Source organism: Ailuropoda melanoleuca, chromosome 10 (assembly GCF_002007445.2).
Source record: "Ailuropoda melanoleuca isolate Jingjing chromosome 10, ASM200744v2, whole genome shotgun sequence".
Lineage (NCBI taxonomy): Eukaryota > Metazoa > Chordata > Mammalia > Carnivora > Ursidae > Ailuropoda > Ailuropoda melanoleuca.
In genome coordinates this window covers 28,649,542-28,676,676 of record NC_048227.1, presented here as the reverse complement: position 1 = coordinate 28,676,676, position 27,135 = coordinate 28,649,542, and the positions used below count along the sequence as shown (strand labels likewise).

At 53.0% G+C, this 27,135-nt stretch overlaps 1 protein-coding gene across 6 annotated transcripts in view; it reads left to right on the top strand.

Moving 5' to 3' along the window:
* The window catches only part of SNX29 (sorting nexin 29), a 546,533-nt gene that overhangs the window by 481,016 nt on the left and 38,382 nt on the right, over positions 1 to 27,135 (top strand). For 5 of the 6 annotated variants that reach the window (XM_034670353.1, XM_034670354.1, XM_034670355.1 and 2 more), the window contains one exon: positions 8,155 to 8,294. In XM_034670353.1, coding sequence (XP_034526244.1) covers positions 8,155 to 8,294 — 140 coding nt within the window. Of the gene's footprint in view, positions 1 to 8,154; positions 8,295 to 27,135 lie in introns of those variants that run through there. The other variant, XR_004628481.1, reaches the window with a different exon arrangement.

Below are 27,135 nucleotides of genomic sequence, written 5' to 3'. Positions count from 1 at the left end.
CCTCAGCCTCTCCTCCGCTTCCTCTCTCGGAAGTGCCTGTCTCAGTGCGTTTCTGAGAATGCAGGGAATCTGTGCCGAGGTGTGCGCGGCCCAGCGCCCACGGAGGAGCTGGTCCCTGCACGTGACTAGTGCCAGCCCCTGCTGCCACTGCTGTGATGGTGGTTATAGGACGCCAGCCTCAGGGCACGCCCCCTGTACCCCACAGCACACCCTGCACACACCTGTATCACGTGTGCAGTGTCATGGGCACTGCCTTGCCTACCTCTTCCAGCCGGCTAGAGGCTCCCTGAAGTCAGGACCCAGGCCTTCACAGTGCCTGGCTCACAGCAGGCCCCAAGCAATGTCTGTTGAATGAATGAATGAGCCAGGAAGTGACTGGATCGTTGAATGAGTAAGCGGATGAATCCAGCCCATGTCTGACCGAGAACTTGAGTGCATTTCCTTCCCTTCGAGGTTGGCAGCCTGGGCCACACCACCAGCACCTCTTGCCTGGGTGACCACAGCGGCCTCCCCACTGCTCTCCCTGCCTCTAGATCTGCCCTCTGTCTCTCCTCCTGTCTCAGCTTTGAAGGTGCCTCCTCCCAGGGGCCTTGCTTTCGCCAGGCTAGTCCATCTGCCTTCCTCCTGACTGTCCCACATGCAGCTCTCCCATAGCACTTACCCTGATGTATTCGTGTACCCGCTGCTTGTCTCCTTCCCCTACCAGCCTCGAAGCTTCTCAAGGGCAGGGGCCACATCTGTTAACCAGTGTGTGTTCTTTCAAGGCACACTGCCTTGGACACAGGCAGGCCTGCAGCAAATCACCAGGGTATGTGCCCCGTGAGAATCCATGGAATTAGCAGGAGGACCTCTGAAAGCACGTGATGTAAATGTGGAACTCTGTGGCTTTCGGCCACAAAGTTAGTTTCTCATTCAGCTCACACCCAGTGTCGGGGGGGTGTGGTGGCTTCCTCATGAGTGGCTCTGCCATCTTCCCAGACGACCGCCACACTCCCAGAGGAAGGGAAGAGAAGGGAGAGGAGAGGGTCGCAGGGTCTTCACCTTCTTCTGGCAAGGCCTGGACATGGTTAGCTCATGTCGCATCTGCCAGGCCTGGCCCATGGCTCCCACCTCACAAGGATGCTGGGAAGCCTGACTCCCTTGTTCCCAGGGAGAATAAATGGGGGGCGGGTAAGCCATTCTGCTCAGAATTGGGCAGGGGAGGGGATCTTGTAGCCAGAGGATCCTTGTGCTGGGCCCCCTGGGAGTCTAATCAATGTTCCAGAATTCTCCAGCCAGGGACCGTGTGTCAGATCAGCTCACTCTGGAGTAGCCGTCTCTCGACAGGGCCTGAGCCACTCGCCACTCACCACTCCTGATGGAACCAGACCTCCAATTTATTTTGTAAAACACTGTGATGTTCTTAGATGAGAATGAAAAGGAACTCGGGATTACAGAGTCACTCTGCCCACCAGCAGGCAGCTCACAGGAAGGGCGGCCTCACGGAGACAGTGTCAGAACGTGGAGGGTCAGGGGCCGAGTGTTTGTTCTAGAAAGCGCGGCTCATTGTCTGGTTTACAGTATTCCATCATTTTCAGAATTGCTATTTTTTTTAAGGTTTTTATTTATTGACTTTAAAGAGAGAGCGAGCATGAGCTGGGAGGGGAGCTTGAGGGAGAGGGACAAGCAGACTCCCCGGCTGAGCGCCGAGCCCGGCTCAGTCTCCTGACCCCAAGATCATGATCTGAGCTGAAATCAAGAGTCGGATGCTCAGCCCACTGAGCCACACAGGCGCCCCTTCACAATTGCTGTTCTTAACATGATGGCGTCTTTATTTTCTTGAGGCTCAAAACAAAGTTACCCTTTTCCGGAGGGAAGAAAATACTCCCATCCATAGAGCCCTGGGTGTTCTTTTCTGATTTTTCTGATGCGGGGACTGACCCCCAGGATTGCTAATGGCTCTGAATGCTAACTGACGGTAGTGTTGTGACAGGAATACCACAGAAATGACAGCAGGGTCACGGCCGCGGGGGCGCACAAGCAGCCCCCGGATGAGTCTGGCAGGTTCCATGAGCTAGGCTTCCGTCCACTGCGGGCACTTCTTGCACTGTTAAGGCTGCAGCTCTGCGGCCCAGCCAGTGAACTCAGAAATACCTCATGGCCCTTGCAGCGCTGACCCAGTCCTATGGGGCAGGCTCCGACAGGACAGAGATCTCCTCCCGGGTGCCCATGTGACAAGTGGGGTTTCTGAAGGACCAGCTCCCTGTCCTTGTGCAGGTGTTATCTGTCTTCATCTTGCTGCCTGAGGCCCCGTGGAGGCCAGCCTCCTTTCCTCCATCCCACTCCCCTCAGGGGTCTTTGTCCTCTCTCACTGGACTTGGCCACAGCCTTCAAACCATTCTGCCTGGTGGCCTGCCTTTCCTCCCCTGAATTCATCCACTGCGTGTATCCATTCTTACGGTAAATGTTTATGGGGCCTCTCTTCATCTCCAGGCACTGCGTTAGGCTCTGGTGATACAGGGGGGAACAGGACAGGTAAGGGACCTGCCTCCCTGGGACTTAGAATTGATGAAGGGAGGTGGGGGAGCAGAAGGCACATGTTAAGTCAGCAAGACCATTCCAGGCAGCGGCGAGGACCGCGAAGAAGAGAACAGGGCAACATTAGCTAGTGTGTCCTGGAGGGCTTCTCAGAGGTGGCGGCACAAGAGCAGAGACCAAAATTGTGAGGTATTCTAGGACAAGGGAAGGGCTCTGGAAAGGCCAGAAGGCACCAGGAGAGTGTGTGTGTGATGGGGAGAGAGTCGGGGCAGACACGTTGACAGTGTTGGGTGGGCTGAAGGCCGGAACAGGGAGACGTGAAGTGAGGTTGGCAGGGCGTGCTGTGGCCACATTGTGCAGCTCCCTGTGAGCTGTGCTAACGGTTTAGACATGCGTATTGGGGAGTGGATAGAGTTCACAGGGAGCCTTTGAAGAATTCTGACCTAGGACAATGTCATGACAGAATTTTGAAAGATCTCTCTGTCGAAGGCTGCCTGTAGGCGGTGTCCCCCAGAGCGGTCTTCCTAAATGCCTATGAGATCACGCCTCTCCTACGTCCGTCCTCCTGCCNGGAGGCCAGCCTCCTTTCCTCCATCCCACTCCCCTCAGGGGTCTTTGTCCTCTCTCACTGGACTTGGCCACAGCCTTCAAACCATTCTGCCTGGTGGCCTGCCTTTCCTCCCCTGAATTCATCCACTGCGTGTATCCATTCTTACGGTAAATGTTTATGGGGCCTCTCTTCATCTCCAGGCACTGCGTTAGGCTCTGGTGATACAGGGGGGAACAGGACAGGTAAGGGACCTGCCTCCCTGGGACTTAGAATTGATGAAGGGAGGTGGGGGAGCAGAAGGCACATGTTAAGTCAGCAAGACCATTCCAGGCAGCGGCGAGGACCGCGAAGAAGAGAACAGGGCAACATTAGCTAGTGTGTCCTGGAGGGCTTCTCAGAGGTGGCGGCACAAGAGCAGAGACCAAAATTGTGAGGTATTCTAGGACAAGGGAAGGGCTCTGGAAAGGCCAGAAGGCACCAGGAGAGTGTGTGTGTGATGGGGAGAGAGTCGGGGCAGACACGTTGACAGTGTTGGGTGGGCTGAAGGCCGGAACAGGGAGACGTGAAGTGAGGTTGGCAGGGCGTGCTGTGGCCACATTGTGCAGCTCCCTGTGAGCTGTGCTAACGGTTTAGACATGCGTATTGGGGAGTGGATAGAGTTCACAGGGAGCCTTTGAAGAATTCTGACCTAGGACAATGTCATGACAGAATTTTGAAAGATCTCTCTGTCGAAGGCTGCCTGTAGGCGGTGTCCCCCAGAGCGGTCTTCCTAAATGCCTATGAGATCACGCCTCTCCTACGTCCGTCCTCCTGCCGGCGGCCTTCTACGATGGTCTGCGAGGCTGTGCATGATCCCCTCCGCCTGCCGCTAGTCAACTCTCGCTCAGACGGCTGAGCCCTGCTATGGGGCCTGCCCTCTGCTGCCCCGGCGGACCTCCTGCCTTTGTCGTTTGCATTTGCTCATCCCTCTCCTTGGCATGTCTGTCCCCCACCTGAGGATGCCCACCTAGTCGCTCTGTCTGACGTGTCTTTTCTCCAGAGGATGCTAAAGCAGTGTTTTCAGGGGTGACCTCCTCTGACTGAGACCCTCCTCCGTTCCTTGCAAATTTCCTTCGAGCTTCCCTGAGTACCCGTGGATCACAGCTTCGTAGCACTTGCCCCCTGCCTCGACATCCACCATCTGCCTGCCTGTCATCACCCTGTCCACATAGAAATGCCTTGACGGGAAACATCGTGGAGGAACAGCCATGAATCATCATCTGTCGCAGCCTGGCAGACAATGTTCACTCCCAGGGGCTTAGCCTAGGTTATCACGAGTGAGGTAGGCTCCATCCTTAGCCCCATTTCTTGGATGAGAAGCCTGAGGCTTCCCCCTGGTTTAGGCACCTGATGGTGGAGCTGGTAAATGGCGACGCAGGTCGCTCTACCTGCCTGAGGGAATGTCATGGGGTGCGATTGTCCCACAGTGTGGTCTCTTGGATGGTTTTATAGGGGCCCTGGGAGGCCAGGCAGGGGATCGGACCAAGAGGGGCAGGCTGGGAGGGGTGGCAGCTCTGTGCTTTCAGCTAATGACGGCAAGATTGCTCAGTTTTCAAGGGAGGCCAGGAATCTGGATTTTATGCTGAAATATCCTGGTTTTAATATTTTTAGGCGATACAAGGCACCAGCAGCTTGTGGTGGAAAAAGTAGGACCGTCTTCACCAGTAGGTCAGAACCCAGCAGATCCCCGAGGGGGAGTCTGTTCTGGACAGTGTTGCATTCAACCTACTGGAATCACCAGTGTCCTTCTGGGATGGACTAGAGCCCCTTTTTAAAAAAATTCGAGAAGCAGTAGGCACATTTGAAAACTAAATGTTTAAACACAGACTACGTATGAGATAACAGCAGCAAATCAGCATTCATTTTGTTAGAGGCGCTAATGGTATTGTGGTTAAATAGAACGTTCTTCATGTGTTAGGAAGACATGCCAAAGCCCCCGGTGGTGAGATGTCACGATGACTATAATTTACTGTAAAAGACCTCAGCAAAAAGGTAGCAATGATGAAGCAAATATGGAGAAGGGTTATGGCTTTTTTATTAGATAAAGGGTTATGGGGATTCCTGGTATGATTTGCTCTGCTTTTTGCTGTATTTCGAAATTTCCATAATAAAGTAAAAATGAAATGACAGACATAGGAAAAATGCAGTCTTCCACGAAGAGTTCTGAGATCTTCCCTGCCCCACTGCAAATTCTGTGGGGACTCGGGGTGTCGGCACCTCCGAATCAGACTGAGACCCCAGGGAAGCGGTGTCCCCAGCAGAGGATGGCCGCCGGGCACCGAGGTGGCAGGCTTCCTCCTCCTCCCATGGTCATCGGCTTCTGCTAGCGCTGACCCCCGAGTGGAATTTGTGTGAACTGAATCCTGGTCTGGGGAAGCCTGTGCTTTGGAAGACTCGTAGCTGTTTCTTCTGTAAGTTGAAGAGTGTCTTCTGGGTGGAGGGCGGCTCCGACTCTGAGCAGGTTGAAGACCCAGGACCCCGCTCGTCCGCCTCCGGATTCTGAGCCCTCGGGCATTTTCCTTTCCCTTTCTCAGCTTCTGTTTCCAGCCTCAGATGGGTTGTAAGCATGCGAGGCAAGGAACGCGCTGAGCACAGAGCATGAATAAAGATTCCACAAATACCTTGGCTTATTGTGAATTGCTCCAGTAAAAATTGCCCACTTGTCAAAGTGCGGTTGCTGCCATATTGGGATTTCTCAGGGGCTGGCCGGGTTTCCAGGCCCCGGCCATCTGGAGGAATACGTACGGGCAAGGATTTGGGATTCTTCTAGGGTGATAACCTTTCTGCCACGGCACTGCTGCCTCTGGGACCTGGGTAAGAGGAGGCTCTGAGACAAGTGAAAACGGGCCTTATTCGACCCCTGGGTGGCATCCTCCCACCTTCTGAGCATCCTCACCTCCCTGGGATCCTGTTGCCCCCTCCCCCGCCAGCCCTGCAGGCACCGGGAGGAGCCATCTCCCGTCTCCGCTCTAGAGCACGCTGACTCTCCCCGCTGCAGAAACCGAGAGATCTCTGCGAGCTCCTCTGGGACCCATGGGTGCCTTTGTTGTCCTGCTGCAGCCTCTCAGGAGGGCCTTGTGGGCTTTTGTGCCAATGAGAACTCAGGCCTCCTGAGCTCCCTTCCACGCTCACCTGGCCCATGAACCATCTTCCCAAGGAGGAGCGTCTAGCTGCTCAGTGACGCGGGACTGTAGAGCTGGCAGGTAGCATTCAGACCAGGGAGGCGGTGGCGTGAGAGGCTCGAGCGCGGGCCCAGGACCTGCTGCTCTCCCTGCCCAGTGCGCTTCCCTCCTGAGTCCCCGTCTGGGGCTGGGCCAGCCCTAGAGATGGAGCGCCCGTCGGCAGCATTCAGTGCTCTCACCCTCCCGAGGAGAGGCGCCGAGACGGGCTCGGGGTGGCTCTGGGCGAGACCTGGCTGTGACCCAGAAAGGGCCTGGCGGGGTGGGGGCGGGGGCTTGCCGGCCCCAGCAGCTCCGTGACCCTTTCTCCCACCTGGTGCTCCGGGAGGGCTGCCCGATGAAACATAGGGTGCCCGGGGAAATTTGAATTTCAGATAAACGATGAATAATTTCTTAGTTCAAATTATGTCCCAAATATTGCATGGGAAGCTTTTATTGTGTGGTACGTAGTTGAATACTGAGAAATTATTGAGTCATGAATTATTGAATATTGAGTTATGAATACTGAAAAACTATGCGTTGTTTATCTGAAATTCAGCTATCACCCAGCATCCTGTATTTTTGTTTGCTAAATGGGGCAACACTTAAAGAATCTCCCTGATGTGCTCAGGGCCTTGGCTGGGCTTTGTGGGGCCTCTTCTCCCGAGATCAGGGGAGGCTCTGGGCAGGTTCTTGGGTGCCTCTGAGCACAGCCTTTATCAGCAGACTTGCCGAGTCCCTCCTGGGCCAGCTCTGTGCTAGCCTGGCTCCGTGTGTGGGACCTCGTTCATGCACACGCTACCCAGACCCTCTCTACGCCGCCACTTTCTCATCTGTCATGTGACTTGAGTCAGGGTATGTCTCCTGTCTTGTGCTGGTGAGGATGGATGACCCCATCCCTCCTGCCCTCTCTCTACTCCTCCCTTACTCACCCCACGTGGCTCTCAGAGCTTCCTGCCCCCCACAGGCTGGCCAGGGCTTCTTTGTAGTAATCCAGGGCCCCCCAGTGCAGATATGAATGAGCAGGGTGGGCTGCAGAATCGGTGGGGCCCCTTATTTCGAAACTGTTAAGGATGTTGACTGTGGGATGGCAGATCATCACACAGGTCCGAGTTCTAGTGCCCAGCAGGCACACGTGGGAGGCCGGCACTGCCACCGAGGGCCAAGAGACACAGGGGTGGATTGGGGGCTCTGAATGGGGAGGGTCAGGAGCACCGAGCCCCAGAGCATGGAGGGCTGGAGAGACTGCATGGACCTGGGGGCCTGTGCCTGCCGCAGGAGCCCTGCTGCCCAGCTGCAGCCTGACGGGCCTCCTGCTGCCAAGTAGCCTAGTGTTTTAAGAGAAGGTGCAATTTGTTTATCCATAAAACCTTTCCTAAATGGCAGTGACTGATTCATATTTTGGAAAATTCCTATGTTGGCAAATTAAGCACTGTCTTTGGAAGGCAGCATTTAGTGTGATACATAATTATTTTGGCCTGTGTGTTCACTGGGTTTATTGGTGTGTCCCCCACTGGCCTGTGACCTCCACCAGCGACACAGCAGGGAGCCCTGGGGTCCGGGTTCAGTCCCCAGGCCCCATCGCCACCCTTGGCTTGTAGTAGGTGCTCGGTACATAACAGCCACAGGTGTAAGACTTCATTCATTCGTGGGAACACACTGTAGGTGGTTTCAGGGACCCGCTGTGCCTCTCTTAGTAAGAATATCATGAGCGTCTTCCCTGTCACTCAGTGGGACCGCCCATGTAAGCCTCAGACGCTGTCCGCACGAGGCATTTGCTCGCACACTTTCACCGTCTGGCCCAGTGCTGACTGACGGCTGTATCTTCTGTGGGCTGTTTTGGATGGATGGAGAGAGCACACCTGAGCATCCCTATGTGTGTTTCCTCAGGATGCCAAGTTTGTGGAGGAGCGGAGGAAGCAGCTGCAGGACTACCTACGCAGCGTCATGAACAAGGTCATCCAGGTGGCCCCCGAGTTTGCTGCCAGCCCCAAGAAGGAGACCCTCGTGCAGCTGATGCCCTTCTTTGTGTAAGTACGCTTCACGCCGGCCTGCCGCCCAGCACCTCCTCCTTCCTCTTCTCCAGCAAAGTGTGTGTGTGTCCTCGCCACACCGGGGCCCAGGTGTTCCCAGCGCTGTGAGCCGCACTGCGGACTTCGGAAGGGGCTTCGAGACCGCGAATCTGCGGACGGGTGTGGTTGAGCTGAGGTTTGCAACTAAATGCAGGCCTGTGCAGTTTTATACTTCGTACCTTCTGATCAAAGGAGAGATTGATTTTCTCTGCAGCTCACAGAATGTTCCAGAACCAAATCAGTCCATCACTGTTGCCTCAGGGGGTAATGGATGCAAGGAAACATTCTCAGACTCCACTGCTACTAACTTAAGTCATATTAATATGACAATAATTTAAGTGTGAACTAACTTAAAATTAGGTATAAGTTTCTTGTTCTTACATCTCATAAAAGTGAAAAGAAAATGAAAGGCATTGGTGGACGTGTCAAGCACTTACAAAATCATTACAGTTCAGAATTGTCAACACAGTGGATGTTGCTGTTTTCTGAAACCGAAGCTTTGCTCACAGTAATGCGGCACGTTTCTTTTTTTTTTTTGCTTGCCCTGTGCGGCACCCCTGTGTCTCCGTGCGGACTCCATGTCCTCCTCTTCTCCGGTCACGTTGTGGGGGACATCTGTGCAGCATGTTGGGGCAGGTGGTTGTCACTTGGTGTCACTACTTGATCACTGATGAGTCCTGTCTGTGCTGTTAAGTCTGGCATTAGCCTGACCCATTTATACCCTGGAATCGGGACCGAGGTGATGGAGAAGCAGTTGGTTTTCCGTCGCGCCTTCAGATGCTCTAGAACATAAGCATATCATTTCTAGAATATTCACATCACATGGAAACACAAGATGGAAGGCCCCATATGCAAACCTGTGGATCCCCGGAAATGGGATTGGGACTCGTTAGTTGAGAAGCTCTGGTCTGGGTCTGTGTGATGGGTCGGGGTAAATAGGAGTTGCTTTTTAGTCTAGCTCTTGAAAAACGGCACCTAAGGGCTTGGGGGCCTGTTCTCATGACCAGTGATGCTCGAACTTCAGACTGGGAAGCTTCCTCTGCTCGTGTCCGTGGGGGCGCCTTTGGGTCACACTTCCTGGCATTTCCAGATCGAACTTCCAACCAGACAGACAATGGCCTGACTGCCCCTCTTACCGCTTGTAGCTTGCTTGTGTTTTTCTACTTGTTTCAGGGCTTTTATGAGAAGACAAAGCCTGTAATCCGCCCCCAGTACAAGGCACCTTGTTTCCTGGACGCACCAGATGGAACACGGCGTCTTTCTCTCATTGTCTTGTGCGGCCCAGGCCTTAGCTTTGCTGTTGTGAAAGTGCTGTGACAGTTGGCGAGGGCGATCCCCCTTCTTTTCAAGACAGCTCCCTGGCTGCTAACCTGTCACTGAGTCCTGNCCCGCCCCCAGTACAAGGCACCTTGTTTCCTGGACGCACCAGATGGGGCACGGCGTCTTTCTCTCATTGTCTTGTGCGGCCCGGGCCTTAGCTTTGCTGTTGTGAAAGTGCTTGACAGTTGGCGAGGGCGATCCCCCTTCTTTTCAAGACAGCTCCCTGGCTGCTAACCTGTCACTGAGTCCTGTAAATTTGGGCTAAGTTTCTGATGAAAACCAAGTGAGAGAGTCGGGCCTAAGACCCTGACGCAGAGCAGGGCTGCTCGCCCGAGTCCGAGGAGGAGGAAAGACTGTTCACCGCAAGCTGGCGTCCTTCCTGCGGGTATGGGCGGCTGCGGCATCTCTGGCTATGTGTGTACCAAATAGCAGCCTGCGGGATGGTGGAAACTGCGCGTTCACCGCGCGTCTCAGGGTGTGGGGCGAGCTCCGCCGTGCTGGCTGCCATCTGTCACAGCTGAGGGAGAAACCTTTTGTGCCTAATTAGCACAGAGAACATAGGGTTTGATGTCACAGGCTTTAAAAAATACAAAGAATTTCAGTAAGAGACTATGGCAGGTGACACGCTATTGACACCAGACTTCTGAGTAAACACTAGTGTAGACCCCAGTTGGGATTAAGCCACTTTCCCCCTTTGGCTTTCCTCGCAGTGCAGATCACGCTGCCCTGTCTTCCTCTGTCTTTTCTGAGTGAGGTGGGAATCCAGGGTGGAGTTTGCAGATCCGTTCGTTTTGGGGCAATGGAAGGTGAACATTGGCCAAGTACGTCCATGCTGGTGAACGTCCACGCGGCGATTTCCTATTTATGTGTGCCTGCNTGGCCAAGTGTGTCCATGCTGGTGAACGTCCACGCGGCGATTTCCTATTTATGTGTGCCTGCAGAAAACAGCGTGCCTGGCCTTCTGCTCAAGAGCTCGCCCTCAGAAATTTCTAGTTTAAAAAAAACACAAAACTCTCTTGACTAAGGAAATAAACCCCACAAAGCATAATTATTCTTGGCAGATTTCCTCAGCTCTTTCAGATGCTGACTCAGGATTCTAAAACCCCCTTTTAGCTACTGAACAGAAGTGGGCTTGTTTCCTAAGGATGGCGCCGCCTGTCCCTTTCCATTTACTGAGCACTTACTACAGACCCTGAGTGTTTCCCCCACTTGATCTCTTCCAGTCTTCATGAGAACCGAGTAGGTGGAGCCTTGTAAACTTGCCAATGGCATGACAATTTGATGAGGTTTCCCTCTAAACTGCTGAGGAGAGAGAGGCCCAAAGAGGTTACCTGCTGCTGCCGGGGTTACCAGCCAGCACACGGGGAGCCCGGGCAGTTTGGTGCCGTATCCCGTGTTTCAGGACAAACCCATAGCCTGCAGATTGAGCCTGCCCCTCTGACCTGGTCTGTGACCAGTCCACTGGGCTTTGGTTATTTGTTTATCTTAACTGAAGTGATGCCAACATCAAAATATGAGACGGTGTCAAAAAAAAAATCTGTTATCAGAATTGGTCATATCCTGTTATGGCCTGAACACTTGTGTCCTCCCATAATTCGTATGTTGAAGCCCTAACCCCAGTCTGATTGTATTTGGAAGTAGGGCTTTGGGGACTTCGTTAGGTTTAGAGGAAGTTGTAAGGGTGACATGATGGGATTAGTGCCCTTAAAGGAGAGGAAAGAGGCATTAGAGTTCTCTCTCTCTGTCGCTCGCTCTCTCCCGCTCCTCCCCCACAATGTGAGGACACGGTGAAAGGCAACCATCTAGGAAGCCAGGAAGAGAGCCTTCACCTGGAACCGAATCTGCCAGCCCTTTGATCTTGGACTTTCAGCCTCCAGAACAGTGAGAAATCAATGTCTGTTGCTTAAGCCCCCCAGTCCGTGGTGTTTTGTTACGGCAGCGGGGACGGAAGAATGCCCACCCCACCCGCTCAGCCTCACTTGGCTGCCCTGCCCTCACTGAGACCTCTGCTCCTGTCGTCTTCTGGACTCTGCCACTTCCCTGCCACTGGCTGTCAGTGTTGGGCTGTATTTTGTGTACACTCACTTGCATTACCTGCCTGGCCCCGGTAGAGGCTAGAGTTTGCAGTCCTGCCTCCCACCGGCCACTTCATCTAGGCGGGATGGAGGACCAGACTGTTACTCACAGTGCGTTCCTCTCACACTCTGCTCCCACGCATGTTCTATGAGCTGGTCCACGCTGAACTTCCTAAAGGTGATCCCATTCCATCTTGGGCAGGAGAGGGAAGGCGGGCAGGGGAGTCAAAGCAAGTGGGTAGAATTTGCTCATATTCCTCCATCAGTCTTCCTTGAAACCTTGAGGCTTGTGCAGCGTGGAGTCCAGTATCCAACAGAACCTGCTTTTGCACGCACATTTCTCTTCACTGTGTCCGGGTTTCCCTGTGCTCTGCAGGGGGCATCATGACTTGCAAGTCTTCTGCCATCTGCACAAATCTGAGTCGAAGAATCAGCTGGTTGAATTTATTCTCCAAATCTCTCTGCCTCCCGTTGCCTCCTTGCTAATGCCAGCAGCAGTCCTCTATAGAAAGCGGGACGGTAGAAAGCAGGCCGTTTACATTTTGAACTCTGTGTATGAGGCGGGCCCAGAGTCTGCCCCCAAGATGGTGAGCACATGAGGAGCAGCCCCCCAGTGGCTGCCTCCTTGGGAGCCCCGCGTTGTTTGCGTCCTCCTGGCATTTCAGGGAAAGGTGGGCGCCAAGACATGGCATGTGGCACATGTTACCCCAGACGCTGGGGGGATGTCAGGTGCTCTTTTGAAAGCCTGTTAATGAGGGAGGCTTGGAATCCAAGAATTCATTCCGTAGAACTGGACCACAAATCGGTGAAGGCTTAAATGATTTGTTGTGCTGTCATTTAGCACATTATTAAAATGTTTTCTGCCGAGTAATTCATCCTTGGGAAATGCATCGTGTTCTGCTGTTCCTGAAGGGGAGAGGAAAAGTACGGGGGCGGAGGCTGGGGTAATGTAGGTCACAGCACAAATTCCCAACTGAATTTTCATCAGAAAATGTGGTTGATGTTTGCCTCAACCCCCCCCCCCCCCCTCTGCTGCTGCCTTTACTCTTAAAGCTGTTGGATGTATTCCTTGCTGAAACTGGAGCTGCCATGTTCTCCCAGTGAGCAGGGGCTTAGCTCAGGGAGGAATGTCCCAGCCTGTGCACCACCAGGGGGACCCTGAGTCTCCAGTTGAGAGCATTCACTTTGCAAGCTGAGCATGCCCCAGTTGGGCACCTTTCCGAACACCCTGTCTCGCATCTCCCCTTGGCTGGCTTCACTGATTTGGGTCACTACTGGGCCCTCGAAGGCAAAGGAGTTTGAGATCCCTGGTAGCCAAATAGAAAGGGTGGGGAGTTTAGAGTTTGTGATATTCCCCAGCTCTACCACGAAGGAGGATGGCGACCTCGGGCAAGGATTTGGCCTCTGTGTCTTGTGCCATAAAGCATAAAATGGCAAGAGTTGTACGAGGGCCGCTGATCTGTTGGGGTGCTCAGTGAGGGCACGTGAGAGAACTAGCACGGTGTCTGCTCCGTGATGTCCGCTGTCAGTCATGAGGCTCACGGGAAAGAGGAGGAGAGAATCCTTATAAAATCCCCACGGACGTTTCTCTTATTTGTCTCTTCGTGCAGCCATACATCCATCTATCCCTACAAGTAAAAAACTGGAGGCCCAGAAAATTTAAGTGATGTGCCCAAAGTCGTTCTGAATTATTCCTAAAGCCAGCCTCTCCGCCCTCCTTCCCCTACTGGGGATCTCCCGCTCCAGTGACACAGGGCCTGCCCTGGGGAAACCAGGTGTGGCAGCTGAGCTCTGGCTCTTCAGGGAGCCAGAGAGGTCAGCCTGGGTCCAGGTGGCAGTGTTCTTCTCTAGAGGTCAGGCCTCTCCCGCAGGAAAGCTCCCCGTTGCTTGGGAGCTCATTGCCAGGGGCACCTCCCCTGGGAGACCTGCTACCCTGTTGCTCTGCTGGAGAGATGATGGTTAAATCACCTCCAGCCCATTTGGGCTACTTCCAGGGCTGCTGTTAAGGGATATGGAAGAAGTGCTCGGCCCAGGTCGCTGGCCCACCAGATCCTCAGGGCTCTGGCCCCAGGAGATGGGAATGAGTCCCTCTGTTTGAAAGTGACAGGGGCCCCAGCTACTCTTCTCTAATATTCAGATAACCTCCGTGTCCCCCAGGCGTTCCCACCACGCAGTAATCGTGTTCCACTTCTGCCATCTCTTTCTGCTTGATGGGGAGTGGGGAGACGTCAGTTCCACAGAGGAAGGAGAAAAGGGAGGAGGAAGAGGATGGTACAGCTTTAGCGAGTTCCGGAGAAAGTGGGGGACGCTGGAACACCTCCAGAACACTCTGCTGAGTGGACACATGGAACGTCCCTGTCCGAGGAGCCTGCATTCTGCAAACATTATCACTGGTCACTGAAACAGAGCACCTACTAAGTACTCAGCAAGCACTGGGGTTATAGTAGAGAGCAAAACAGAAAAAAAGATTAAAAAACAAACAACAAAAACAAAAACAAAAAATCCCTCTGCCTTTAAGGAGTAGGGGAGTTGAAAAATAGACAAACATATGCTGTCAAGTAATAAGGTCTTTGAAGAAAGTTAATGAAGAGTCAGAGCCTAGAGTCTTACAGTGATGTTTTCCATCAGATGATCGGGACCTCAGGGGCCTCTCTTAGGGAAAATCTTACAAATTTCTGGGGAAAGGGTATGCAGTTAGAGGAAAGTGCAAAGGCCCTGGGGCAGGAGCAAATTTGTTGTGTCAGATTAAGGCCAGGTTGCCAGAACAGAGCGCACAAGGGAATGAGGCTGGAGAGCTCAATAGAGCCAGACCGTATGGGGCCTTGGAGGCTATAACATTGGCTTTGAGCTTTATTCTCAATGAGTTGGGAAGCCACTGAAGGGTTTAGAGCAGGGATGTGATAATGACTTGATTTGCATTTTTAAAACTTCACTCTAGATGTGGGAGAGAGAATAAAATTGGAGATGGGCAGGTGGTGAGGCAGGGTCTGGGCTGGAAGAGTTGGTGTCTGGGCCAAGGTGATGAGAAGGGCAGGTGAGGTGTGACTGGACCCTGATGTGTTGGAGGACTGGCTGTCAGGTATGAGAGTACTTGATGACGCAACCAGCATCCCGCCAGGCCAGGCAGGTGTAGAGATGCCCCAAGTCTACTCTGTGTAGACCATCTCCGTATTCAAGTCAACACACATTTATTGAGTGCCTCCTCTGGCTAGCAGAGAGGTTGGCAGGGGTATTATACAGATGGCTAGGACATGGACCCTGTGTCGGGAGCCAGCACATACATGTGCATGATATCACCAGGCCACATGTTTTTCATTCATTCATTCGATAGGAGCTTGCAGAGTGCCTCCTCACGCGTCACGCCGCCCGGTTTGTATCCAGCTCTGCCACTGATGGGCAGTGTGGTCTTGAGCAAGTCACAAGCTCTCCTGGCCTCAGTGTCTTCATCTGTACAATGGAGGTATTCGTAGCTTCCACCTCACGGGGGTCCTGAGGGCGCCATGAGCGCGTATGTGTCAGGCCGTTAGAACAGCGCCTGGCGCATAGTAAGCATGTACGTGCGTAACTATTTTTACCAGCAGAAAGGAAGCACGGGGGAAGGAGAGTCTGGGGAGCAGACGTTTTGGAGGAAGTGATAAACTTAAGGTATGAAAAAAAATGAAACGTTACAGAAAGATAGGAGACGAAGAAGTTAACGTCACCCGACTGAGTATTGTGCAAACCAGCCCCACCCCCGCCATGATCGCCATCAGGCTGCTTATGTAATCTTGTAGAAATTGTTCATACTTATGTAAGTCAGAGCCAGATTCTACGCAGTGTTCCGTAGTTTGCCTTTTTCATTGACTAAAGCTGGCTCACTCCTGGCGAAAGCTGCATAGTATCCACTGCAGAGCCTGTGTTGTCATTTATTCCACCCTTGCTCTCTTGGAACATTTCAGACGTTTCCAGATTTTTCTTCCTCCAACAGTGCTGCCAGGAATGTTGCAATAGGTATACATTTCAGCACATAGGTCTGTAGGATTGATTTTTAGAAGCCATTCTGGCTCAGAGGGCAGGTGCATTTAAAAATTTTGACAGATGTCACTAAACCCTACCCTCATATGCCAGTTTGATACGCAGAATTTTGTTAGGCATAAAAGGGAAAGATGTTCTTTTCAGTGTAGCCAGAGAGCAGAGGGTTGGCTCCTGCAGGCAGCGTGCCCCGGAAAGCACGGCTGGGACCTGGGGTGGAAGGTCTCGAGGGAGTTTCTGTCCTGATGTTTGGAAGGGGTGCCCGTGCAGGCCTTCGGGCTCACATCTGTGCTTTCGGAAGATCATGCTGGCGGCCGGGGCAGTGGGGGGGAACAGTGGGGAGCAGTGAGGGATGGCACGGTGCTTTCACGGTAACCCAGAGAAACAGTGGGGCCTGAACTGGGTGATGCCTGGTGTTTGAGGCCGAATGTCTGGGCAAATGATGTGCCAAGGGGACAGAAGAGAAGCTGGTCTGGGAGCAGATGAAGGGAAAGCAAGACGTTGGGTTTAGAAACTGGTCTCCGTGGGGTCCTGAGGCTGAGATGGGAGCCGGGTAAGAGCCAGCGTTGAGTGTCTCCAAGGACTGCAGTTCCTGAGCTTCGCATCAGCTGGAACCTCCTGCCCGGCACCTCTCAGGAAGCCTACATGCTCAACCTCGAGAAAAAGTGTCAACACATCAGGAGAGAGCATTGCAGTTCTCTTCTGGAAATTTCCAGTACAGCAATCATCATCCGCAGTGTGAAAGAATCCACACCAGGGAGGCAAAGGAAAACCAGAAAGAGCTGACCCACGGAGGTGGTTAAGGTCGACATTTCCAGGAACCAAGGCAGGCACTGGTAGGAGAGAAATGGTCATGGTCGAATTAGTCAGGCTTGCTTTTAGCTGCCGCCCCATTTTAAGTGTGTGTTCATGGCTCCATGTGCTGCAAACAATGAGTCATTCTTGCAAATAAAATAGATACTAATAACCTTATGTGCGTTCTATACTTGATGTGAATGAATGGTCTTCAGGAGTAAGTTTTGGAAGCACAGTGAATGGTTTTGACCCCANGGACCCCAGTCCTTCTGAGGGGGGGGGGTCTGCGCACTGTGGGAGGACAGGGGACAGCACTCAGCAGTGCACACCAGTGTGTCCCAGCATTCGGGCGTTTGCTCGAGGCCGCAGCTCTTCGTGAGTACCACCAAACTCACCATGTCTCAGCTAGGGGAGCAATCTTCGTAGATTTCCAAGGCAGTAAATAGCACATAGAATGTTAGGAGTGTCTCAGGAACAAGTTGTGATTTGGGAAATTGCCAAGAATGCCCAGGAATCCTCTTGCAGGAATTGGGGAACACTCTCCTGATAGAGACTTGGCACGGGTCTCCACGGACGTGGGGAAGGGTGCCCAGCGAAATAGGAGAGGAGACAAGGTGACAGCGAGGGTTGGACATGGAGCACAAGGCAGGCCCTGTGGAGGCAGGAAACGCGGACAGAGCTGGGTCAGGGTCGTGAGGGTGGAGTGTTGCCCAGAGAAGCTCCCCTCCGCATGACGGAGCTGCAAAATTAGCCCTGAGTCCCAGAGCAAGAAGAATAAATAGCAAGCTGTCCTCTTCGTTCGCTGCCAAGTTGGCCGAGGACCCACGGAGCAGGTGGTTTGGCACAACTGTGGTGGCATCCCCGTCACCCTCGCCAGGAAAGTGCGGCGAACGAGTCATCCCGGGCAGCCAAGGGGGCGCCCTCACCCTCCGCAGCCCGCCTGTCCCACCTCCCACCTCCGGCTGGGGCCGGGACTCAGCTCCACAGCCCAGCTTGGAAATGTGGCACCTCTGAGGGCAGGCCTCTGTCTGTGGGCCGGGTTCTGGAACTGGCAGCTGTCCGGGGCCGAGGAGGACCCTCTGCGGCTGTTGTGCACGAGGGAGGAGCTGCTTGTGGCACAGAGCACTTTACACAGTTCACAGCTTCACCTGGAAGTTCAGTGACTGGGGACCCTCCTTAGGAACTGTGCCCTTTACTCCCGAGTAATCCAGATAGAGGCCACTGGGGCTCACAGAATCTTTGGCCCCTTTTCTGCTGTGTCCAAACGAAGCACCAGCACAGTGGGGGCAAAGCACTAATGTGTCACCCCAAGGTTGCAGGGGACCATGAGCAGGCTTGTATGGAGGGGAAGGGCTTTCCCACTGCAGTCTTTGTCACCGTTCTTTGCCTCCAACCCTGACCCTGTCGTTATTGACCAGGTGTGTTATCTGGGGGAGGAGGCAGCATGCCACCAGGGCGGACACCCTTAACTGGGACATAAGGGCCCTGGTGGGCAGTCCCCTCCTGACTCGTTCTGTGATCTCCCAGCATCTTACTTCTTGACGGCACCTTCCCCACACTCAAGAGCAAGAGAACAAACGTCCCCAAGTTTATCCCTGTCGACTGGGGGATGGTGGCCAATTCAGATGCCTGTGGGTCCACACAGGTCATGTAAGTGAGTAATGCCCGTGAGGTGTGACCTCAGGGAGGGGTGAGAGGGTCAGCCGCTGCTCTCCCCACGCGGTTATTAGTATGTGGATCTGCGGCTGGCCAGATCTTCGAATTCTCCAGATGGCAGAATCCCTTCTCGCGGTATAAAATCTGATTTTAAGATTAGCTGTCAACTGATCTGTGTGGTGGCCGCATGCAGGCCGTTGTGTATCAGAAGGCTTCCAGAGCAAACAGTACCTGCGTTAGACGGACCTCTTGAGTGCATGAAGGGACGCAGGGTGGACGGAGGCGGTAAGCCCTTCGGTCCTGGGAGCCGGTGACGACCAGATACTGACCAGGTCGCTCCGACAGCCAGCCCTCAGGATGCGGCAGCCCCACCGTCCTGACGGAGGCCCCCTCAGCGATGGGTCCTCAGAACAGTCCGCAGGCAGGGGGGTGCCTGGTCAGCCTCCAAGTGCAGCTCCTCAGCCCCACCCCTTCCCCGTGTGGCAGGTTCCCGACCCCCAGAGACGGCTCTACGACCAGCCATATGTTCGACTCTTGCGGGCAGACCACCTGCCTCAGTTGTCCCCACCCTCTCTAGGGCAACCCTTTCTGTTTCTTGTCATCGTTGCGTGCCCATCGGCACTGCTTGTTGACCTCTAGAACAGCCGGTCATGATGGGGTTTTCTTTCGAGCAGCTCGCCAACAACGGTGGGTTCTGGGAGGGCCGCTATATCTATTCCGGGGAATTGGTCACAGGTTATTAGGGTCGGAATGGAAGTCTCTTACTTTCACCTGTTAGGTTGAAGAATCTGGTTCACAAGTGAGATTTGCCTCAAGGGGTCTCATGCAGAGCAGCCAGGGTCGGCCCCTCTCTTGTTTCTCGTGGTGTCGCTAGATTTCTGCCGCTCGGTGTCCTGCCCTCCTGAGCCCTGCTGGGTTTCCTTGTGCCCCTGACCCCGGAGGTCTCAGCTGGGGCCTCTGTTGCCTCCCAAACCCAGGGACAGGTGGCAGTGCAGGGAGACATTTCCGGTTGTCACAGGCGGGAGGCATGGTCCTCGAATGCAGTGGAGGACAGGTCAGGGGTGGTGCTGAACCTGCTACAATGCGGGACAGCCCCTCGCGGCAGAGAGTTTCCTGAGCCGCGGTGTCAGCGGCACCAGCCTGCACAGCCCCTGACCCTGCGCGAGAAGCTGCCCTGTCGCTGACCCTTAGGAAACCGGCTGCAACCGTCCGTGGCTCGGCCACCAAGAAGAAAGCAGGTGTGAGGCCAGGAGCTCTTCTGATGTGAAGTGCTCGCATCTCCCCTTTGAGGCTGGCGTTCCTGTGCCCTGCCGTCAGACGAGGAAACTGAGCCTGGCCGGTGACGGGACCTGCTGTAGTCTCGCAGCTGGGATGAGAGCTGAGATGATGAGGCTCTGCAGCCTCGACTCCTGGTCACTGTTAGGTCAAAATGAAGCATATACTAAGAGTGCTCCTGAGTCTGTTCATGCATGGTGATTTCCCAGTTCCCACTACGGGTCCTCGTGTCTCTTGGAAGGGAAGCCCGGGCTCTGTCATAGCCACCTCCCCTCCCCTCTGGAGGGTGTCTGGTGGGGGCTCCAGGCCCTGGCTTTAAACCTGCCCCCGCTGTTGGTCACATCGCATGTGCCGTGATGGGGCCCCTGGTGGGTGCTGCCTCAGGTCCTACCCATCTCCCCGTCTTTGGGGTTAACTCCCCGACTAACTGCTGCAGAAAGGCCTGGGGATGGGGCCCAGAAGGGTTAAAGCACTAAGGAGGGCTTCAAGCCAGGGGCGAAAAGTGGTCTTGGCTGCCTGCCCACCATACACTTCCCAGCCATCTCCTTCCTCCCTGGTCTGCTCGTGGGCTGCGGCCTCGTCTTGTCCTTCATGGGTCTAAGATACCCGGAGTGTTTAACTGGACTGGAAAGGAGGACCTACATCCTGCTTCGGCCCCTAGAACACTGTCCTCTGAGCACACAATCAGCTGGCTTAGCAAGCCTCACTCAGAAAAGAGAGCAGGTCATGGACTGAGGAAAAACAATGCCTTGTTTCGATTTCTCTTTTTTCCATTCCTCTTTGTCACGCTGCTGTGACAGAGTGGTGGATGTTTTTCTCACCAGCTCGTTCTGGGAAGGCAGGTTGAGAAATTACTGATGTACGAGCTAACAAGGGATTCTGCTGGAGTCTGGGATGCGGCTCGTTTTAGAACTTTCACATTAAAGGTATGAGCGGAGTGGCATCGTTGTTAAGAGAAAGGGCTGCAGCCCCACAGGCCTGGAGGTCAGGCCATTTACCAGTTCGGTGATCTTGCATTAGACGTTTTAAGGACTCTGTGCCTTGATTTCCCCATCTGCAAAGTGGGGCTGATACTAGGTTCTCCCTCAGAAGGCTGAGCCGGAGATTTAACAGGACAGGGCTGAAGCGCTGAATGCCGGGTGTACACTAGACACCTGCTGGGAAAATTGTCAGAGCGTCAGCTGTTGGCGGGGTATGCACAGCTCGTGTGCATTCCCTAGAACCCGCGTAGACCTTGGCACTCTGGGGCTCTCAGAGGAGCACCCGGCAAGCACGTTCCCTGAGGCTGTGGGCGGGCATGAGTCTTCGTGAGTCTTCCCGCCACAGTTCCTCTCTTTCTTTCCAGATAGCGGTCAAGTTGATAGAGGCAGCTGAGGCTCTGTGAGCTTGTCAGCATGAAGATGGCATCCCCGTGGCCGAACCCAAAGTTGCTGAGACCAGGCTGCCGAGTGCCAGATTCCCCCAGAACAGCAGCCCTTCTTTTCACCCCAGGAAACTGTTGTGTTTGATGGATGGTCCGATTTCCTTAAAATGGATAAGCCCAAACTCTGAGCTTCTCGTAGGATGAACAAGGACAGTTTGGTACCTCAGTGGAAGAGCAAGACCTTGGATCACACCTCAGCTGTACTACCTAGCGGGCTTGTGACCTTGACCACTCCGTGCCTCAGTTTCCCCATCTGTAAAACGGGGCCAGTAGCACAGACCTCGCGGGTTTGGCGAGAGGATTCCGTGCAGTGTCACCCAGTAGGAGCTTCTCCAAGGGGACTTATTTTAGCTGTGGTCGCGTTTCACTTAATCCTTTGTTCAGACTCTCACTTCAGTCCCAAAATGATTTGAGCTGGCAGCTTAAATAGTATTACACTTGCTTGTCCTACTTCCTGTCTTTTATTTTTAAACATTGGAGCATCTGAAAATTCAGTGTGGAGCAAGGGAAGCAGATTAGGTTATTTTGGGCACAATAACCTCCATCCTATTTTAGGGTTAGTAAAGAAATAACAAGTAATGAAAGTTCTCTGATAGTGGGGAGGTGAGACTGCAGCCCACAGGAAGTTGGCGGCTCTCTGCCAACCTGGTTGTCTTGTCGCACAAAGTGTGCTCGATCTGCCCTCGGTGTTTTCTCAGTGGGCCAGTGCACGCACACCGCACTCTGGCCCGCACTTGTTAGGTGAGATCTGTGAGGGATAACTGGGAATGTTGACTATTGGGTGAGGTGTCTGGTATCTACTGCGATGTTAATACTGTGTGGCAAACCCCCACAGTCCCCTGGTCGCACTCCATAATCATGGCGGAGTGGGTGGTAGGCTGGGAGGCCAGCTGACCGGGGCCGCATTTGCGTCCACGTCTGGGGATCGGCTGGCTGGCGGCTGGTCCAGGATGGCCTTGCCTGGGAATAATGGAGCAGCGGGGGCCAGGGAGGCTGCTGGGGTATGTGCGGCAGAGCAAGAACAGGGAAAGCCCAACCCTTAGCGCTTTCTAAGCCCTGTGTCCTGGTTGCTAACATCCCCTCGACCAGGGTCAGAGTGGGAAGGCCCTGCAGAGTTGCAGGGCTAAGGACAAGGCAGAGAGCGGCGGATAATCGGGGCCATTTTTGCAACTAGCCCAGATGAGTAACTTGTTCTACGTAGGAGGTAGAAATGTGTGTGTGGGGGGGGTGCACAACTGTGAGATTATAGGGTGAATGAGATTTCGATGAAGGCGAAGGTAGAGGGAGGCCAGTGATGACCTCTCTGGCCATCCATGAACCAGCAGGGGGCTCACTGCACTGTGCTCCAGGAAGGGCCACGTTATGACCTTTAATGTACTGACTGGAGTCCTGTTTGCCTTGACTTTGCAAAAAAAAAAAAAAAAAAAAAAAAAAAAAACTTTTTTAAAAAAAGTAGCATACAGTAAAAGTAGTGTTTTTTTGTTTGGAGTCGAGGTCTGTGAACTGTAATGCATGTCTAGATTTGAGGTCCCATCCCCGTCACATTGAGGATACAGACTGCTGCATCACCCCAAACTCTCCCTCGTGCTGTCCCTTCATGGTCACACGCATTCCCTAGCCCTAAGCCCTGGCAACCACCGCTGTCTTCTCCAGCACTATGGCTGTGTCTTTTCCAGAACGTTCTCTATGTGGAATCACACAGCACCCTCTGGAGACTGGCTTCTTTCACTCCTCACCCTTCCTTTGAGAAGCATGCAAGTTGGGCGTCTCAGCGGTCTGGTCCTTTCAGTGCTGAGGAGTCCTGTATTACGTGGATACACCACACTTGATCCGTTCATGAGACGCTTGGGTCATTCCCAGCTGTTGACAGTTTCCAGCTAGTATAAACATTCATGTGCTTTTTATGTGGACTTTGGGGTAAATACTGAAGAGGGGGATGGCTGGCTCCGAAAGTGTAAGAACCTGCCAGCCTGTGTTCCCGAGTGGGGACAGTTCCGGTGCTCCGCACCCTCGCGGGCATGTGCTCCTGTCACAGTGCTCGTCTGTGTAGGAGGTCTTACTGAGGTCTTAGTTGGCATTTCCCTACGGGCTAGTGATAAGGGAGTACCTTTTCATGTGCTAATCTTGCTTCTTATCTTTTCTTGGGGGAAGGTCTCTTCAAGTCTTGTGCCCATTTTTTAAAATTAGGTGTTAACCTTTTTTTTTTTTCTTGTGGGTTTTGATTTTTTTCTCCCAGAAATTGATTTTATTTGATGTACCCAAGTCTTCTGTTTCTCAGTAAGGAAAAAAAAATCTCCATAAAAAAAAAAATTAGGTGGAGTGTTTTTTTTTTTCTGTTGACTTTTGATGGTTCTTAATATATTCTGTGTGTAAACCCTTTGTCAGGTAGGTAATTTGTACATAATTCCTCCCAGTCTGTAGGTTGTCTTTTCCTATTTCTTAACAGTGTCTTGTAACAAAACTTTTTAATTGTGATGCAATCCAGTTTCTTGGTTTTTTCCATTATGCTTTTGGAGTCCTAAGAACCCTTTGCCTAAACCAGGGTCACAAAGATTCTTCTCTTCAGCTTCCTTCTGAAAGTTCTATAATTTTACATTTACATCTGTGATTCATTTTGAGTTAACTTTTGTGTAAGGGGTGAGGATGCGGTCAAGGTTAACAGACTCCCCGTGACCACTCCTGTGTCCAGAACCAATGGGAGGGGTCGCAGGGAGGAAAAAACACTGAGTGTTTACCCCGCTGTCTTGGGACCCTGGCTCTTCTTACATGAGAGGAGGTTTCCCCCGTATGTGAGACTCCCATGTCTGCTGAAACTAATGACCACAAACCCACAAATTTGTCCCCTTGCAATCCTGGAGGTCAGAAGTCCAAGGTCAGTCTCACAACGTGAAAGTCAAGGTGTGTGCAGGGCTGGCTCCTCCCCGGGGCTGCTGGGCAGAATCTGTTTCCTCACTCCTTCCAGCTTCTAAAGCCATCACATTGGGGCCCCTCCTTGCACTACTTCTGTCATTTGCTCTGTCACTCTGCCCTCCTGCCTCCCTCTTACAAGGACCCTTGTGACCACTGTGGGCCTCTCCAGAAAATCTGGGATCATCTCACCCCAAATCTTGAAATGAATCCCATCTGCAAAGTCCTTCTTGTGTTCTGAGTAACAGGGAGTAGCACCTGGATATCTTTGGGGAACGATTATTCCTCTTACCACACCCTCTCTTGGAGTTCTGGGTACTTGAGGATGGCTGCAGACTGAGGCATAAGAGACCAAGGAGAGAGAGAGCCACTCCCCTTCCCCACCACTGTACCCAGCATTCAGTGCCGCATTCCTGCTCTTTGTGCCAGAACCAGAGGGCTCACCTGGAGCCCTGTCCGTGTGCCCATCCCACCCATTTCTAGGTGTCAGGCTGTCTTGTCTCCAGGCCGGAGGGTCCTAGAGGGAACGGCGGTAAACTCACTATGGTACTGATGGTGAGTCGAATTCTGATTTTCTTCCCCAATCCCCCAATTATTTCCTTTCCAGAGCCCCTTAGTAGCTGCCTCGTGCATTCTCCACACATTGCATAGCTGCATTTGGCACCATCGATGCCTTCTTACCCAGATCCAGAATCCCTTCTTTAGTGTTTTCTGCACCAACGTATTACGGACTAGTTGTGCGTGCAAAGAAGAGATATGCTATGTGAACAGGTATTATGTCAGGGAGGGGGTGCTCAGAAACAGGGATATTGCTAGTCATTATGATTGTCAGCATTTATTGAGCACTTTCTGTCAGAATTAGCTCATTTTTATAATTCTCCCTATGAGAGTAATTGCCATATTTAGGCGCATTTTACAGATTAAGAAACTGAGGCTCAGAGAGGCTAATGAACTTGACCAGGGATCCATATTTACTGACGGTGCCCGGTTCTCAGACGCAGATCATGTGACTTGGGGGGGGTAGGCCATAACCACAAGGTCTTGCAGTTTTTAACCCCCCTCCTGAGTGCAGACCTTGGCTATATCTCTGGCTTCACTGAGTCTCCTTTGGCTGTCCTGACACCCCATTACCACCGGCATCAGGTGGGAATGTGGGTCCCTGTTGTGCTTCCCGTCACCACATGCACTTCCCTCCATAGTGGAAGCCAGGGTCTTGTGCTGACTTGACGTGTGGATGGGTGTTTCTTGCTCCCTCGAATGTGATGTCCAGGGGGCAGGAACCCTGCCTCTTCCCCTTTGATCCCTCTGTGAAGCACAGTGCTGGGAAATGATGGATGCCCAGCGGATACTTCCTGTAATGAACCACAGCTATTTTCCATGGATTCCCCACGATAGGGCACTCCCCTGACAGGATGTTTTTTGCTCCATTTAAGGAGACTGGGCTTGTCTGATAAATGTTTGCAATTCCACTGTGGTTTTCATTTTTTTCTGTAATTAGTAAAGCAAAGATAGACCTAATCACCAGTTAGCTCCAGTCCTGCAACACCGTCTCCTCCCAGACTGTTCCCTAACCTAGGCCACCATTTGAGATTCAGCCACGGGACCCAGTGCGCCTTCTGTGTGTCAGGCCTGTTCACGAGCATTTTACACACGGAGCTCACTGAATCGGCACCTCCAAGACAGCTGGGACCTGCCTTTGTTCCCACTTCCTAGAGGCGAACTTTGGGCCTAGACTGAGGGAAGGACTTGCCCAAGATGGCACAGCTGGCGGGTTTCACAGCCGGTGTCTGAACATGGGTCTGAGCCCTGCACTCGAGCTGTTGGAGGGACAGCCTTTGCGCTCAGAGCTCTTGGTGCCAGGTTTCTCTGGCTAAAATCCACGTTTGTAAGCACTGTACAGTCCCTGCTCCTTTAAAAAATAATTATTTGCTAAATGGCAAAATGGCATAAAGGCATCTAGTAAGCTGTCAGGACCCCTGAGAGGCACGCAGTGCACTAACCGTGAGTCTCTAAAGGTCTCAGAAGCTTTGTATGTCACGAGGGACTCTGGTTTGCACAATCTCAGAAACTCCCTACAAGTGAGCTTAAGCTGAAAAGAAGTATTTATTAGTTCACGTAACTATAGAGACCAGGGAGAGTCGTCATCTGGGGGGGGCTGTACCTTGTCTTGTTCTGAAGGGGCTGATTCCCTTACGCGGACCTCCATGGACGTTCTATGTGGGGAGTTCTGTGGCACAGGAACATCGTCCCAGATATTAAGGGATTCCTTCCNCTGTACCTTGTCTTGTTCTGAAGGGGCTGATTCCCTTACGCGGCCCTCCATGGACGTTCTATGTGGGGAGTTCTGTGGCACAGGAACATCGTCCCAGATATTAAGGGATTCCTTCCTTCAGCAGGCTTTTATTAATCCGTTGCCATTCCTCATTCTGTGTCAGACCCATGAGAGATCTCATTTATTTGTCACTACAGCTCTTAAGAGAGCTAAGGCTATAATGATCTTCACTTACAGCCTTTCGATGGTGCTCTGTAAACGAAGCCCAGAGAGGTGTATTGACTTGCTCTGGGTCACACAGCTGATGAGTGGTAGAGCCGAGACTCCAGAGCTCAGACTTCTCACCATGTCAGGGTCTCAGGCCAGGGAATTCAGCAAGGCCTCCTTGGTGAGATGCCCGCAGTTTCCAAGGGAAGGGTGGTAGTGAACCCGTTTGTACTCCTTGTGAAGAATCTCAGAACTGCACAAGTCGCAAGGGTTAGCGGTAGCAAGGGTGTCAGTCGGGCTCAGAGATCCCAACAATGAGGAAGGTCACAACAGATGCTTCCTCGGGGGATAATCCTGGTGTTGACTTGTGCGGATAGGCTCTGGCCCATCAGTCAGCAGCTGCTAGATATCCTCCCTGCCGTCCTCTGCGAGTATTATTTACACATGAGACAGAGGCTCAGAGAAGTGGAGCAGCTTTTCCAAGCTCACACAGCTGGGAAGCTTCAGAACTTGTTTTCAGTAGCCAGCTCTGCGAGACTCCAGGGCCCAGGCACACTCTTCCCACCTCGCTATGAGACTTACTAAATGTGGACACTCTGGTAGCCTTCAGAAAAATAAAAATGAGTAGAAAAAGAAGGGGGGGAGATGACAAGGCGGTAGCCCCTGCTCTCAAGTAGCTTCATGGGGTTCCGTTGAGTAACTGGCTTGCCATGTGGATCCCTTCAAACACGGACGAGCTGCAGGCCCCTCAGGAGAGGGTGACAGGGACTCCCACTGCACGCAGCGGGGAGGCAGCCCACTGTAACACAGCAGGTGCGTGGTCCCCTTCCCACCCACCCTGCCTGGCTTCTAACCACC